Raw genomic sequence first — 18,263 nt, forward strand, 5'->3', positions numbered from 1 at the left:
TCAGGTTGGATAGGGACTGTCAGTGGACAGCCATTTTCAGGTCTCTACAGAGATGTTCGATTGGGTTCAAGTCCGGGCTCTGGTTGGGCCACTCAAGGACATTCACAGAGTTGTCCCTAAGCCACTTATTCGTTGTCTTTGGCTGTGTTTTTTGTGTCATTGTCCTGTTGGAAGGTGAACCTTTGGCCCAGTGTGAGGTCCTGAGCGCTCTGGACCAGGTTTTCATGAAGGATATCTCTGTATTTTGCTGCGTTTAACTTTCCTTCAACCCTGACCAGTCCCCCAGTCCCTGCCGCTGAAAATCACCCCCACAGCATGATCCTACCACGACCATGCTTCACCACTGGGATGGTTTGGAATTGAGGCCAAACAGTTCAATCTTCGTTTCATCAGACCAGATAATCTTGTTTCTCACAGTCTGAGAGTCCTTTAGGTGCTTTTTTGCATGTCTTGCACTGAGGAGAGGTTTCCGTCTGGCCTCTCTGCCATAAAGCCCAGATCGGTGGAGTGTTGCAGTGATGGTTGTCGTTCTGCAAGTTTCTCTCATCTCCACACATAATCTCTGGAGCTCAAACAGAGTGACCATCGGGTTCATGGTCACCTCTTTTACCAAGGCCCTTCTCCCCCATTTCTCAGTTTGGCTGGGTGGCCAGCTCTTGGAAGCTGGCCACACTTCTTCCATTTAAGAATTATGGATGCCATTGTGCTCTTGAGAACCTTAAATGCAGCCTAAATGTTTTGTAGCCTTCCCCAGATCTGTGCCTCAACAAAATCCTGTCTCTTAGATATGCAGGCAGTTCCTTTGACCTCATGGCTTGGTTTTTGCTCTGATATGCATTTTCAGCTGTGAGACCTTACATAGAGTGGTGTGTGTCTTTCTAAATCATGTCCAATCAATTGAATTTGCCACCGGTGGACTCCAATTAAAGTGTAGAAACATCTCAAAGATGATCCAGAGGAATGGGATGCACCTGAGCTAAATTTCAAGTGTCATAGCAAAGGGTCTGAATACTTATGTCAATGTGATATTTCAGTTTTTTCTTTTTAATAAATAAGTTATCAAAAATATGGTTTTTGTTTTGTCATTATGGGGTATGGAGTCTAGATTGATATGGGAAAAAAAATCATTTAAAGCATTTTAACATAAGGATGCAACATAACATAATGTGAAAAAAAATGAAGTGGTGTGAATACTTTCTGAATACACTGTACAACTAACATTAAGATTTTAGATACAAATTTAATTGAATGTATAAACGCTTTTAAACACCATTTTGCAATTTTAGTTTTAGTTTAAAAAAAATCCTGGAATGTGGCAAATACATTTTTTAAACTTAAAATATTTCATGTAGATTAATGTAGCATGTCTCACCGCAGTAGGGCTTCCACGAATACTGGTACTCATTTTTACTAGCTGATTAGTTGTCCAGGAAAAATCTGCAACTAGTCAACCACAGGACATGTCAACTTACCAAAAATATTACATGTTACAGTATGTGTATGCAATACTAAACTTTATTCATTGAGTTAAGGTTGTTTGTACAGTATGTGTGCATCTGGCAAATCCTGAGCAGATCATGAACATTGTTTCACTTCACTGTGAGACATGTGAAAATCAGTTGAGAGCATGCAGGCACACTTTAGCCACTTAACACACTGAGTTATATGTGCTGAGACACTCCTATCAATCAAACTCTTGAATTCTAAGGCACATTATACCAATAGGTTCTCAATTAGGATTATGTACAGCAGCTCCAAAAAGTATTTGCAAACTTAAGCCAAACTTAAAATGTATGAACACTAATGCATTAAATAATAAAATATTAAACCAAGGATAATCTGCTAGTTTTTCTCATTTACATTGTCATTTAGCAGATGCTTTATCCAAAATGACTTGCAATATGAGCAACATAAGCAATTCATCATATAAAAGCCAACAATATCCGTAGTATCACACTACTAAATTATATTGGTAGCTAGAGTAGTACAGAAGTTAGAGCAGAAGAAAGAAAAAGTTTATTTATTTATTTATTTTATTTTATAGGACACCAGTGAACTGTTTAAAGGTATAGTTCACCCAAAAATGAAAATTCTCTCATCGTTTATTCACCCTCGTGCCATCCCATATGTGTATCATTTTCTTTCTTCTGCTGAACACAAACTAAGATTTTAGAAGAATATTTCAGCTCTGTAGGTCCATGCAATGCAAGTGAATGTGTACCAAAATTTTGAAGCTCCAAAAGCACATAAAGGCAGCATAAAAGTAATCCATAAGACTCCAGTGGTTAAATCTATATATTCAGAAGCGATATGATAGAAAACAGATCAATTCTTAAGCCCCTTTTACTATCAATCTCCACTTTCACATTCACATTCTTCTTCTTTTGTTTTTGCTGATTCGCAGTCTTTGTGCATATTGCCACCTACTGGGCAGGGAGGAGAATTTATAGAAAAAATGACTTAAGTATTGATCTGTTTCTCACTCACACCTAACATATTGCTTCTGAAGATATATATTTAACCTCTGGAGTCTTATGGATTACATTTATGCTGCCTTTATGTACTTTTTGGAGCTTTAAAATGTTGGTACCCATTCACTTGCATTGAGTTGAATTATTCTTCTAAAAATCTTTGTTTGTGTACATGAGAAGAAAGAAAGTCATACACATCTGGGATGGCATGAGGGTGAGAAAATGATGAGAAATTTTTTATTTTTGGGTGAACTATCCCTCTTCATTGAAGAGATGCATCTTTAGCATTTTCTCAGAACTAACTTCACTTTTCTTAGTAATTTTTGTAACTATTGTCCCACTGGAGTAAAAGTGATTTTTAGTGGATGTACTGTATGAAGTCAGTTCCTCTCAAGTTCACACAGGTGTCCTAGCAGGTGTAGTTTATCACATTAATGATGGATATGTTGCACTACCGTTTGACAACCAGAAAGCATCCAAATACTTTTTGCTTTCATTTTGAACGGTATATATATTGTTTAATAATTTGAAACAAACTAACAAACCTCTCTTTTGTAAAACAGTGTGCTTGTGCTGTCATTTAAATACATGCCAGTTGTTTTAATATATTGAATTTAATGCAATGATATTAATACATGCGTAAGTGTGTTTTAAGTATCCAAATAATTTTATGTCTACTGTGTCATTCCTGGTAAAACAATGACCATATAAAAAGTAAGGAAAAAAGAGAATGTTGTACATTGTAAATAAAATCATAACTCGTATTTAGTATATGTCAAATTAATCTATTTGTTTGCTAATACTTTAGGTACAGTGAAAGTTGTCCAAATGCAGTGTTTTTCATCTGAACATGAATACGTGTGGGATGTATAGCAGAGCTGTCCGAGCACGGCAAGAGTAAACAGCCTCTGATCTTGCCAGCTTGTGTTTGGATAACCTTGTTTGGCTCCAGGAGCAACGCTCTGTTGCTTTTAATAAATTTCATTTGCAACTCAAAGCTTCTACTGCCATGCCTTACCCTTCTGAAGCTCAGAGAAATGAATGGATTTTGTGTGCATTTTTATGGAATGTAATAACAGGTTTTCTTAGGGGAGAGAGTCCAGCGCACATGCTCCGGAGATTTCGCAGTATTCCTGCATGTGATGGCATTAGGCGAGAATGTTTTTTACTTGAAAGAAAATTTGACAAATAAACTCTCTTCAGAGAGCGTATCTTGATCATTGGCTTCTTTCATGTCTGGCATCACTTTTTATAACTGAACGAGACATTTGTGTATACCTTGATCATTTTTCCCACAAGCTACATGCTGATAATCGTCTGCCTGTTTGAAGTTGTGTGACTCATTTGATTTAACGCCCATTGCTCTGTTAGCTGCTTCTGTATCACTTTTTTACATCTGCGCTTAGAGTTACTGACTACTTTAGTTTTCAACCTGAGAAGAGCGAAAAGCATGGTAAACGGCTCATGTATCAAAGGATGATGGAACATGTGGAATAACTGGTTTAAAAGTGCTTTAATGCACACAGTGTAGAAAAAATGTTGCGACAGATTGATATTTAGTGTAAGGGGTGTGTGTGTTGGTTGTGAGGGATTGAAGTTACACCAAACAAAATTGTAAAAAGACTGTTTCCAAACTTATTTCGTGAACACTTGTCTCCCATTAGTCTGTCAACAGACAGTCCCTCCCCTAACTCGTGCCATTGGTTGAGTCAATGTTGCTTTGTCGGGTTGGGATGTTTTCATAATGCCACAGAGCCACATTGTGTTCAGTTTGGGGGTAATCAATCTATGAATAGTTGACTTAAGAGTTGTCTCTGCATATAGGATAGGAGGAAGTATTTTAATATAGAAAAAAATTTCACACTTTTCCATACAACATGTAGAACGAACTGTATTTCCATCCCTCAATGTTAAAGTTAGTCATTAATATGATACCTGCATCATTCACTCTCATGAAGAATTACTGTAACACTTAGCATGTGAATAATTAGATGTGTTTAGTACTAGTGTGTTTATGTTTGTGTGTTGTTCTTATTGTAACCCACATGAATGTTGTTTTTCTGTAGGAGATGACCCATTCCTGGCCTCCACCTCTCACGGCCATACATACACCAGGCAAAGCTGAACAGACCAAGTTTCCCATCCCTTCAAAGGTGAGCTCTTTTGGAGTACTTATACTTACAAAATGGACATAACTGTCAGTATTACAGAGTTAATACAGAGCATCATGTGCAGTACAATGCCAACTACAATGCTTGCAAGGCAGCACTTGATTGATATTCCTAATATACTGTATTTGTTCTTCTTCTCTATAAACTTCTGCAATCAATTCAACTTGTACTGTTTGATCCCATATAAATTATATATGACCATTTATGAACATTTATTTATTAAAATCATAGTGCATAGAGTACATATTTTCATTTCCACTATTTGTTTCTGACATATATTCTGAAGTGTGCAAACATGAAGTGGAGAACTTGGATTTTCACTTGTTCAATCTAATATATGTATATATATACAGTATATATACATGTAATATATAGAAATTGACAAAAATATGTCTATTTGAGAGAATATATGTTACATACAGTACTACATTTTTGTAGTATTTTGAAATACAGTACTGTGCAAAATTCTTAGGCACATAAGATGGTTATTTACAGTATATCTTGAGCTTTAGTGTGTCAGTAGGAAGTATACATTTTAGACTCCCAAACACTCCTTTTGCAAATAGTATAGAATAGAATAGAAGAACAGGGAGCCCTGCAACAGATGTCACAGAGCCCCCTTTGAACATCGAGTAACTCTGGGATTACATGAAGAGACAGAAGCAGTTGAGACAGCCTAAATATATAGAAGAACTGTGGCGAATTCTCTGAGAAGCTTGGAGCATCCTATCTGCCAACAACCAAGGAAAACTGTGTCCAGGTATACATAGGAGAATTGGTGCTGTTTTGAAAGCAAAGGATGTCATACCAAATATTGATTTAAATGTTTTATGTTAACTGGACTTTGTATGACATTAATGTCTTATGGAGACTATGTAACATTTTTCACAAATGACTAAAACGTTTGCATAGCACTGTATTATGTTGCATATATGTATAAGTTTGAGACACATTTTTTATATCAGTGAAAACCAGACATGAACATACATATTATATGTGTTTTACATGTTTTGATATACGTACATCCAATTTCTTTATGGGTAAACTCCATTCAAACTTTCTTTTGTAGATACAGTAACTTCAGCCATGTCTTTTATTTATTTATTTTGAAATTAAATTTCAAAAATCTCCCCTTGATTTACATTGATAGAATGTTCAGCACTCAGCACCAAAAGTGATGACGCCATAATATTTGCATACGGAATTAGGATTAGTCTTCTTTCTTAGATTTATTTGCATAATGAATTGTGATTGGTCTTGCCCCCCTGCATGTATTCACACAGCATACCTTAAAACATGACTCGCCCATATTACTTTTGATAGTTATGTAACTTTGAAAACTCTTTGTATCCTGTTGTTCTGATGTCCATTTGTAATACAAAACAAGCTATTTCAGGTTATTTCATCACATGTATTTGTGCTTGTGAGAATAAAATATCAGGTTTTTATAATAACAGGCCTGGAAAAACTACTTTTTTTTGCAACTTTGCTGCAAATTGTTTCCTTCATTGTGTATATTTACAGTGGGCTTTCCACTCAAGTACCTTTAAAATCCGATGAGAGTGTGTTTCCTTTGCTGTGGCGTCTGCTATTTGTCTCTTAATAGGACATGGTCTGAGTCTCATACGCTGGTCTGGATGACATGGCTAATAATAAGCTGAGTCTATAAATCCTGATGTAATGCTGCCGTCCGCGAGCACAGATATTCCTCCTCTGCAGCGCTCGCTCGCTGAAGTGTGATTTGTGTGCCTGCTTTAATTTTATTAGTGTAAAATCAATTAAAGCTATCAGCAGAGCTATTTCCCATCAGTAGCTGCTCTGTGTGAGTTAATGCACAGAATATAGCATTGGTTTGTTTTTCTTTTGTTTTGTTTTTTTTAAATCAGATCTTTTTATTATGTTTGATTGTTGGTTTTTGTTGTTGTCTTGCACTATATCTATCTTTTCCTCTCTCTGTTACAGGATTCACAGCATGTGACCTCAGGATACAATGGAAGTAAGGACAATATTGGTTCTGGATCTATAATTCAGGGGAGAATTCACTAAGAATGAATAGCACTGATAGCATTGCTTATTTGCACATGCTGTCTGCGTTGTTTTTGCACCCGATTCACTAAATAAATTAGGCCTATGCATAACAGTTAATGCTGCAAACAACAAATCTGCACTTTTTTGTGCTGTAGTACTGTGCACAAAAGTGACAAAATGTTTTTTGTGAATTTGCCCTTGTGTGTCAAGCAATTCCAACAAAAGCAATAAACTTCTAATATTCAATAACAAAAGAAAAAATAATGTTTTGTGATTGATGCATCACTTCCTGTGCTACTGTATTTTGATAGTATGCTAGTATTTGGGCATGTGCAGTCACCTGTTTTCTCATTTTTTCATTTTTACATTCTTACATTCTTTTTCAGAACGCTGCAATGTTCCCAGTAACAAGCCTGCAACCAAGTCGGTTCCACAGAAGTCGTGAGTATTCATTTGATGAATTATTTGAGGGAGTCCCCCAGCATGGAGACAGAGAGAGAGATCAATGGTGAGAGAAAGAAAAAAATGGAGAGAGAGGGAGAGTGCCGCCGTAGTCTTTTCTTTGTTCCCCTGTAAAACATGTCCCAGTGAACCAGGCCTGACCAATTCCCAGCTGAGGGAGAAGATTCCCAGCTGCCCTTCACTCAATCCTTTCCTCAGACATTTGTAATAACACTGTACTGGATGTTTTCAAAATGACATTGAGTGAATAGGATGCAAGTCTTGATGGAGCTTTTTTGCTAATTACAGTGCATTCATATTTGGTGTAAATGTGCTTTTTTTTTTTTTTCAGGTGTCTTGTAAACAAAGCATCACATTAAACATTCCGTTAAGCAGTAAAATCAAGAGCTTGATAATCAAGTACCAAATATAGGCGAAAATTATATTTTATATTTTCTCATGAAATTAAATGTTAAAAATAATTTCTTAGACAAGCAGCACATTTACTATTGCTCATACATAGGGTCAGGACAGATTGATCTCATGTTGTTTACGTGACTGTGGCAATTGCATGGTTCCTTACACGTCTAGTGGCAGCTTCGAGGTGAAATGTCTACTGTGTGACGCTAAAAACGAGTTAAATATTTTCCCACACAAATGAGGTTTTTAAGGTTAATGCTCTGTCAGGTTTTAAATCAACAAAACCGACCTCCCTACCCTAAACCTTAATCCTAAACCTAAAGGATAGTGGGCTCTATTTTCCTGACCACGTAAAACGCAACGGAAAGCGCAACAACCATGCGCAACGTCTTATCAAATTTTTGTACTCTAAGTGCAATTTTCCTGTTGAAGTGAAGTGCGTGCAACCATATTTTTTTAAATATTTTTTTTATATCCCTTGATCCACAGCCTAATCTGGAAGGCTAATACAGTCATATGTTATGTGTGTCAGTAGATCAATATAATAATACTTAATACATTAGAATTATAATACAATAATACATTCTCTGTAATTTAACAGAGCCTACATGCAAGTACTGATGAAAACCACATTTTTCATGCCAATAAAAGGAGCATGTCACTGTCATAGAAATATGCCTGTCATTCAACAAGGATGCAGTTAATGCACAGAAGAACATAAGTGCATATTTCTATTCTTCTATTTTATTGCATACATGCAGCCCATTTACACTGCCAACTTCTTATGAATATGTTGTCTTTTTTATATATTAAAGGGAATGGACTATATAATAGGATGCAGATGGTGCAATAACCGGAGAAGAACCTCAAAAATTTTATTGAACTTGACCCAGCCCATTAGCACTTTGCGCATGCGATTTCGCCACACCCACTTGTGCCTAGACTCAGCACATGCTTGCACGAACATTCCAAAACTGAATGGCTATGCCCACTGATTTTGCGCATATGATGTATCGCATAGCACTGCGATTAGCACTCTTAAAATAGGGCCCAGTGACATAAAAAGCAAATGTGACATGAAAAACAGATGAGATCTTTAAGGTTAATACTGTATTGAGTTTTAAATCAACAAAACCTACCTACATACCCTAAACCTTAAACTCTAACCCATAGTGTTATAAAAAGCAAAGGTGACATGAAAAATGCAATTTCCAAAGCAGCCACGTCATTTTATGTCACTTCTATGACTGGACCCTGGTCCTTTGCATTGCAAGTGCAACGCTCAGTTTAGCTACCGTGCAATTTGATCTCGCTCGAACAAGTTTGTAAATGTAGTTGGCTATGTAATACAAATGTTAGAATATAATGCCTTACAACAAGTCATGCAGTATAGTAAAAGTGCTTTGATTCATAAAATAACATTGTGTGAGGAACAGGGGGAAAAGTACTGATACTGAACTGATAATCTGCCCTTTTGCTTGTGATTTGCACAAAAGGGAATAAACATCATCGTTGTTGTAGCGCCTTAAGCATTTATTTCAGCAGGAAAGTGCAACAATACGAACAACGAGCCACATAAAAAACATTTTGCAAAAATGTAAGTATAGAATCGTGATTCTATGAGACCAGGTTGAGTCAGGGGTTCAAACAAACCCCTACCCCAAATTATGATCAATAGTAATAGTGATGCTTGCCTTAGCAATCATCACTAAATAGTGGAGCATAATTCAGCCTGATCTCACATAAAATTCGGCAAGTGTGTGCCGATTTTTCTTTAGCTGAAATCGGTATACGTTGACCGAATTTGAAAACACTTCCTCCAGAGGCTAAAGCGGTAAGTGTTTCAGAGCATATAAACAAGTGTGACATCCATTTATATCCAGGAGAGGTCACCAGAAGTCAGTTGTAAAAAGAATTGTTTTCAGCTGAACAGGGATTAAAACAGTGAAGAGAAATATTTATTTTATTTAATCTACACCCCATCCAAAACCCAAATCTAACCATAACCATTAGTACAGACAAAATGCAATGTTAGGGATAAAAATACAACCTCCTTATCATGCTCATGATTGTTTATACAAATGTGATTACGTCCTCATTTGAATGGTGATTGAACTGTGGTCTCCCATGCAACTGACGCAACACGCTAACAGTCGTGCCATGAGGGAAAGTAATTGTTGTTGAGCCGTTCCAAATATGTCCGATGGGAGATAGGGCATATCAGTGAGTCAGCATATTGTTGCCGATCCTAGGGTACCAGAACTTTCGGAAACAGCATGCCGACTTCCCGTGTGATCATGTTGGCATAATTTGGCCACTAAAGTGAAAGTTTAACTGTGAAACTGATATATTGTTGTTCTTTTTTTCCACTTGGCTTTCTGAGTTAGTGATGACATTTTCTTTTAAATGGGGAAAAAATAATATGAGTTAACTGTGTAGTTGTGCAAAAATTCTACCTGTTAGAATCGATGATGAAGTCAAACAAATGTATAAAATGTATAAAAGACTATAGCTGAGTGTGTGTTACTTTGGAGAGGCAGAGGTGGGGTGAAACTGCAAACAGTAGCTGCAGGAATGCTGCATTGTTTACTAGTGGAAGGCACTTAAAGGCCGATCTGGCCCCAGACCCAGATTTTTTCTCTTCATTCCAAGACTAAAGATCCAGAGCGAGCCTTGAGCAAAGCTCTTCATGTTTACTGTATGCTGTCCGTCTATGTCTAGTCTTTTTGCACTGCTCCATTATTCCTTTTTTCCTAAAAATTAACTTGGCTTTTATTCCTTTCAATTACTTGCGAGAAATGTGAGGGGTCTTAAATGATTTAACAAGTCCACATGTTTAGGGATGCAGCCCTTAGGGCAAGAACATTTCTGTCAATACTTGGCTATGTCCTCATAAGCTGAGTGCATGAGATTAGTTTGAACGTTTGAATTGTAGAGAAGGCAGGAATAAATAGCATTTAAAATTTCAATAGTTTCTGACAAATAGCCTTTTCAATGGCCTTTTTTGACAAATATTGTATTGTTGAATGTCTTATGTGTGAACAGTCATAACTGATGAAAATGCATGACTGTTGTTGTGTTATTTAAAGCTAAAGTTTGCTGTATGATTCTTGTCAAAATGGCACTGCAATTGTTTGTACGCCCCCTTCAATCACATGTTTGGGCTGTAGAGTTTAGAGGTGTTTAGTGATTTGCTGCTACAAAGAAACCAGAATTCATTCATTTTCAATGAGAGGCAGTTTGAGTTGGCATGAGTGACAGAGTTTAACTTTATGCAAACGGGCAGTGCTGTTCTCAATTCTTAAATCAGATCATCTCATGGATCCACATGTGAGGGCTTTTTTAAATTGTGTAAAACATTGTCTTTGCTAGCTGTTGACATCGCGTAACACTATTAAGTATGTGTCGTTACCTCTCTCAAGTCTAAACAACCTCAGGGCAGCAATATTCCTCACACTGCTGTACCAATACCTCAAGACTAAAACGGAGGATTCAAATATGCCATCGTATAAAACCTTTAGCACTTGAATCTCTCCCACTTGGGCTACAATCATCCATTAGGTGGAAAGTACAGGGGCTTTGATTTGAAGTTTACCGTGGTGAGGAGTCATAAAACGGCAGTTTTCCTCGGCAGATCAGACATTTTGTTACCTCCTCGAGAGTGGTGTGATAAGCGGTGTAATTTAATCAGAGTCTGATATTAGTCACACTCAACTGCTGCTTTTCCCACAGTCTGTGACACCACACTAGAGAAAACGGCCTGGTGTCAAACACAGAAGGGGGTCGCAAGCCAAGGATAGCCTTAACTCACTGACGTGCACAGAACATGGGCAGCAGGGGTGCAAGCCACTACCCCTTCCGTTCACAAATCTAAAGGTGCCCTTTTGGTTGTCCAGAAAAAGGGGAGAACATTTTATAATTAAATTAAAATAGTTAAATAAAACAAAATTAAAATCTCGTCATAATCTCACAATAACAGTAATAATGTATTATTATAAGATTTCTTTGTAAATAGCAGGCGTATTAAAGAAAATTAAGTGGAGGTGCCTTTAAGAGCGCACACTACAGCAGATCGGGGGCGGATTCCAATTGCAAGTGACACTCCCTATGCCCTATACACACTCCGAACTGCAGAGCCCTTGAAGTGGGTACTCTGAAGGAAAAATGGCATTACTGTATAATGTACCCTTCGCTTAACAGTCTTGTGGAAGGGCCCTCTGAGAAAAGATAAATTTTCTCACTTTCGTTTTGAACGAGGTTTCGAGTGGCATCCTGTCCCACAGCAGTGTCCTTCAAGGAAGCAAAAAATGCAGTTTTGAATACGCCCTGGAGCATCGAAGTGCCATTACCTCAGACGAGTAACAGCTCAGATAAAAAGTCCACGCCATGTATTGTGTTGTAAGTTCATCAAAAGAATAAGAATTGCTACTGCATTTCCGACATCGCATACCACTAGTGTAGACATATTTATTAATGATAATGGGAGCGGTCGCATCGCTTTCAGTGATATAAATTAAATTGTTTTTTTATAGAATATTGACAAATTGAAGGAGCTGTCTGGTTCAGCCAAACCATTTTTTTATTTATTTTTTTTTATTTATTTTTTTTAAGTAATGAGCCATTAGGCTAATGACTTTCAGAAAAATACCATTAGGCTATCACAGTACTGCAGCTCCCTATACGCATATTACGCAGTCTGTGTAGGGCACCAATTCCCTAGGGGGGCACCATCATACCTTAGGGGGGCACCAGAAACTCCACCGGCTGCCCTTACTCGCATGTTATATGTTATTCAAGGGCCCTGTAGTATTCGTGGAACACAGTCGATCGCTTCGTGCTCACACTTTCTCATAGCGCCTTTGCACCGTGCACCACGTTATCAGGGTAATACCATGGTACTGGATGATTGATCATGTTCGTATTTCATGATACTGTCATGGTATTCCAAGGCACTTTAAAGTATGTCATGGTTTTATTGACACATGTCATAAACATGGGGTTATCACAGACCATGTCTGAAAATAAATAAATAAACAAGTGTATTACCATGGTGCATTCTGTGAGAAATATAACAGAATAGGCTATTATTTGTGATAAAGGAAAAATGGAAAAAAAAAATGATGTACAGTATATACTGTATATACAAGAAAATGGTTAAATACTCAAAAAGCAAATAAATTAGTTTTTAATAATAATTACTAATCATATAATTACCTCCTAAGGTCTATGCACGTCACTGCCTCAACTGGTAGATTAGATATTCTCAGGGATCTATCTCTGGTAGCATGCTCTGCTCATGCCACTATGTTGAATGGAATGAATCACTGCCAGTGCAACTCCGGCCTCAGAGTCTTCCATGACTCCGCCCGCTCCTCCAGAGACTCCTCCTCCAGCGGTTCCATCCGCCTCATCCGAGGCTCCTCAAGTGACTCCTCCCACTCCATTTGAGACTCAGTTCCCTGATCCTCCAGCGGTTCTGCCCGCTCCACCTCCGGCTCCTCCTCCTGAGTCTCAAATACCTGCTCCTACTGCAGCTCCACTCGCTTCACCTCCTGAGACTCAACTCCCTGAACCAACTGCGGCTCCACTCCCTGGGTCTTCACCCAGTTGCCAGTTGCCTTCCTGGAGCCACCTCCCAAACCGCCAGACCCTGTACTCTTCCTGGAGCTGCCTCCCAAACCTCTGGACCCCGCTCCCTTCCTGGAGACTCCTCCCTGGCCTCCTGATCATCCGCAGACTCTTCCTTGGCCTCATAATCCTCCTCCAGATTCTTCATGGTCTGCTTGGCCCTGCCCTCCTTTCCATACGTCATTGGGCACCAGGAGTTGCCCTTTGGGGGGGGGGGGATAAAATTTTATTTTATCTTCCTTCTGTGTCCAAGGACTCTTATGTTGAAATGTATTTTGGTCTTCCTCGTCAAGCCTGTGTTCCTGATTTCATCCCTCATTGTTTCCAGCTGTCTCTCGTTTAGTCATTAGTCTTCATGTGTATATATAGCCCTCATGTTTCCCTTAGTCTTCATCAGTTCTTGTTCATATATCTGTATGTAGTGTTACTAGCCAGCATACTGCTGTGGAGTTTAAGTTGCCTTATTCGTATGTTCACTGCCTTCATTGTATGTTCTTCTTTTCTCGATCTCTCTACCACAAGCAATTCTGCATTATCTAATTAGCCATTCATTAAAAACACACATTACACAGCATCCATTGCACGTGAAGTCAGTACAGGGGGTCATCAAACTGGAATTAGTTAGGATTAATCAGTCATCAGAAGGGAGGGCACAGGAAAGTATTAGGTGCTTTCTTCTGAAGGTGGATGAGAATGAATGCAGATGGTATGTGGTCTTCAGCTTTGGAGTCTAGATGCTCTGAACAGATCTGATAAGTTAAAATCAGAAAATGAGAACTCTTAAATATTACAGGATTAAATGGAGAGTAAATACTGTAAATTTTGCTGCTTTTCAGATATTTTTCTCCTGAGTGAAGACCCCAGTAATCTCACAAGTGTCTCCTCTAGAGTTTAAACATGTTTATTTTTTATATATATATTTTTCAATAAGAAAACATTTATCATTAAATTATTCCAAAATGAAATTATCTGAGCTATTTAATTTATTTATTCACAGATTTTTAGAGAGACATCTGAGACAAAGTTAAATGAGATGTAAGAACTCATTAAGCTACTTGATGATTAATAAGTAATACATTTGCGAATTGGCCATTGACATAAGTTAATATAATTATGTAACTGAGCAACCTTTGAGCAATACAATTTAATTTCATGTTACTTTGACTACACCGCGTTACTTTGGAACCAAAACCAAATTTTTATTACTCATAGTTAATGGGATTGGAAAAAGCAAATATATACATATTTTTTTCCTTTGACATTCAATTATTTTCCATATCAAACACTCTGGATATCTTCATGTCCAAGCATACATTTTAATTCATGGCATGCGACGAGTGTCTTTTATCCCTTTTAGACAGCACTTCTAGAAGATAAACACAGACAACAGAATCCCTGCTCATGAGGAGAGAAGAGAGGGGACCCAGGGACCCAGCTTATTCATCACAACATTAACATAGTCTCTTAATGTGACACTCCTGTCAGCTCTGAATCTGAGTTGGAAATGGCTGTGGGCCAAGGAAAATAACCCACTGGACAGAGAGAGGTTGCCTGATGCAGCACTCAGGAGCCCCTGTCCATCAAGGACCCCTTAATCAAAGTTTTCCTAGGGTGTTGGGATGGGAGAAGATGGGTGTTCTCATCGCACTTCCCACTGTTATGTGCACTTTTCCATCCTCAGATGTTTTTTTTGTTGTTGTTTTTTTTGCCAGTTTAATCTCAACATGTTTCACTCATTTGTTCTTGCCATCCAACAGGGAGGACTGCAGCCAAGACTGCAATGATTCCTCAAATGAATTTTGAGTCATCAGTGTAATCGTTGTTATCATGTTCTCACAGACATTTTTCTCTCATGGTTCAGGTTTACGAAAAAATGCAATAATTCTCAATCTATGCGAGAAACTAATTTTTAAAACTTTAAAAGTTGTATGGTCACAAGTAATATCTATTTTATCAGCTTTTACAAAAAAACTACTATGGTGCTACAATGATACAATAATGGTTTTAGATAGTAATACTGGGCACTGATTAGGCTTGGGATCTATGCCTTTTTCATGCATCAATAATCGGTAGATATTCCAGATGATTATCGATATATATCGGTATTTTTCAGCTATAAATAGGGCTGCTCATTTCACAATAGTATTTGTCTCTTCAGACATATTTCTCAAGACAGCTTTAAATTAATAGCAGGGTCAATTAAATGGGGTCACACACCAGATGCGTCTGTCGGATGACATGGCGCGTTCTAAAATTCAAAACAATTATTTATTTTCTATAAAAGGTACGCACACACCACCAGCGCTAAGCATCAACATTCTGAAGTGCCACGGAGCACAACTCGCATAGTTTTCCATTAAATTAGACCCAAATCATTATCAATGGACAAAGATTATTTACTCTAGCCATCACTGGATGATATATTGTTTATATTTTTCTTTCATATAGCCTCCACAAAGTATTTTCAGTTACAATTATGTTTTTTTTTTTTTTTTTGGGGGGGGGGGGGTTTACAGCTCAAATTAAATACCTACATACAGAGAAATTGCATAATAAACATCTGCATTTCTATTTGTTCAGTTTGCGCAGTTACACCAGTTTCGCTAACCTGCAAACTCATCAATAACCTAGTTTCCATCCACTTTTCACCCTGTTTTGTTATCGTAAAAAATGTTTGCGAAATTTGCCGTCTTCTGCCTGTTTCTGCAATCAAAAGGGAACAGTTGCCCTCTGATAGGACTGTGACATTGGTCCTGATGGTCCTATCGCAGGTTGCCACCAATTCCGACCTGAAAGTGAATCGTCATGGCCCTGTTCAAGCTGGCAACCTGCACCAAGTAATGGGGGAACTTTTGGTCTTAGTATAAGGACCATCCATTGATGTGTATATGCTGTGTGCACAGCTATTAAAGAAAAATTGGTGCTGTGTAATATCAGGGTTTACATATGATACATTCCTGATATTCAATAGGCTATCACAACTGCATTATGTCCCACATATTTGTCCAGCAACTTTTAACGACCAACTGAACTTGATTGTCATCTAAAATGAATTGAATGTCATAATGCAATTTACATTTTCTGAAGAAGCTCAGCAAATGCGATCCAAGGTAAAGAGGGTTATCTTTAAAATATTTAAAAGTTTTAAAATGTTCAAAAGCTAGTTTTCTGAAAGTGAGCTCAGCATTGGACAAATAGTTCTGATATTTTATAGTCTTGAAAAAAGTAGAACATTCTGAGAATGTCATTCAGCCGACTTTTTTCGTCTATAGAATAGGGTAAGGCTAATTTAAGTTTGTGTAAAGAAAAGGCAATTATATAGGCCTAACAATATTATTTTTTTCATTTGGTAATTAATTATTTGTATATAACACAGGCTAACAATTGGGGTAAATTCTGTCATGTGACATTATATTTTTGCGTTAATGGCAATTTTCTCGACAAAAAGTGTTTCCAATGCAGTTTTTCGCAACATTTGAAGTATCGACATAGAGTTTATGTGCTTGAGTTAAACGGAAAATATTATGTCAACACTTGTAAACTTTTAGCGATAATTTGAGTTTCCATCAGCTATATCGGTAAACTTTTTGATGCGCTACACTTTTTGTCGCAAAAATCCCTTGGATGGAAACATAGTTAATGTCCCTTTGTTCATTATTGAAGAAGTACCAAAACTTTCGTAACTTTGGACTACCATCTCCTGTGCCGCTTCAACTCATTCTGTGTGTGTGTGTGTGTGTGTGTGTGTGCTTCAATAAATGGTATATCGCCCTCTTGTGGTGTCCCAACGCTATTACACCAGACTGTTAAACAAAAGCCAACTGAGTGTATTGGAAAACACACAAACTGGGCTTCTAATTTAAATGTCAACTAATTTTAATATATCAATGCCTCAAAAATATATATCAATAAAATTATGTGCCGATCAATAATCGATATATAGATATTTTATGACATCCCTAGAACTGATGTATACCATGTATGATTACCATATTCATACGCTATGATATTTACATAGCACTCCAAGATACTTTAAAGATAACCATCGTAGCAGTGCCCAAAAACTATGGTATTACCTTGGTAGCATTTACACACAAACAAACAAACATGGTATTACCAGGATACCATGTCCAAAAAAGTAACATAATAATAGAATGTAACTGTATGATTACCATTTTTATATACTGTACTATGGTATTTACATATTTACAAAGTATTTACAAAGAATACCATGGTATTGCCATCATGGTAGTGTTCGAAATCTGTAGTATTACCATGGTAACATAAAAAAAAAAAAAAACATGGCATTACCAAGGTACCATGTTTAAAAAATACCATGATACTGAATAATTAACATATTCATATATTAAACCATGGTACTGTTTTTATATAGTATTCCATTGTACTTCTTAGAATACCATGGTATTACCTTGATGGAAGTGTCCGAAAACAATGGTATTACCATGGTACAATTTGACAAAGAAATACCATGGTATTACTGTCATGAAGCTGTAGTAATACTATATTACCATTTCCACACCAAAAATAAAAACATGGTATTACCAGGGTATCATGTCTAAAAAACATGGTAATACCAAGGTACTGTATAATTAACATTTTAATATTCCATATCATGGTATTTACATATAATAGTACTCTAATATATTGCATTTCAAAGAATACCATGGTATTGCCATAATGGAAGTTTCCGAAAGCTATGGAATCAGTACCATTTCCAAAAACAGTGGTATTATCATGGTAGTATCATGTCCAAAAAAAAAAACAAACATTCAAATATCATGGTACTTTTTGTAGGTGATGGCTGTTGTTGAAGTATTTAGCATTAGGACCCTTTGGGACCTTCTCTCTTGAGTTGCTTTCGAGACTTGTGTTGTGTTGACAGAACTGGAGCATTGCTGAGTCTCAGGGCAGTGTGCGAGGCTCTCGCCTCCCAAGAAAACACACAGTGTGTTTATTTACTGCCATGCTAGTCCAAGTGCATTTCCATGTTCTCACGTGTTATTGAAATGATGATGTTAAAGCCACTGAAGCTTCTTGGCTTAATTTCCAAGGGGCTACGGTAACAGCTTTACCAGGACGAGGT

General features: G+C 37.4%; 1 protein-coding gene across 1 annotated transcript in view; it reads left to right on the forward strand.

The window, feature by feature from the left end:
- LOC127412578 (AF4/FMR2 family member 2-like) overlaps positions 1-18,263 on the forward strand; it is a 282,293-nt gene that overhangs the window by 179,460 nt on the left and 84,570 nt on the right. Inside the window, exons 5-7 of the mRNA XM_051649043.1 lie at positions 4,538-4,624; positions 6,605-6,638; positions 7,057-7,111. Coding sequence (XP_051505003.1) covers positions 4,538-4,624; positions 6,605-6,638; positions 7,057-7,111 — 176 coding nt within the window. The remainder of the gene's footprint in view (positions 1-4,537; positions 4,625-6,604; positions 6,639-7,056; positions 7,112-18,263) is intronic.

Source organism: Myxocyprinus asiaticus, chromosome 22 (assembly GCF_019703515.2).
Source record: "Myxocyprinus asiaticus isolate MX2 ecotype Aquarium Trade chromosome 22, UBuf_Myxa_2, whole genome shotgun sequence".
NCBI lineage: Eukaryota > Metazoa > Chordata > Actinopteri > Cypriniformes > Catostomidae > Myxocyprinus > Myxocyprinus asiaticus.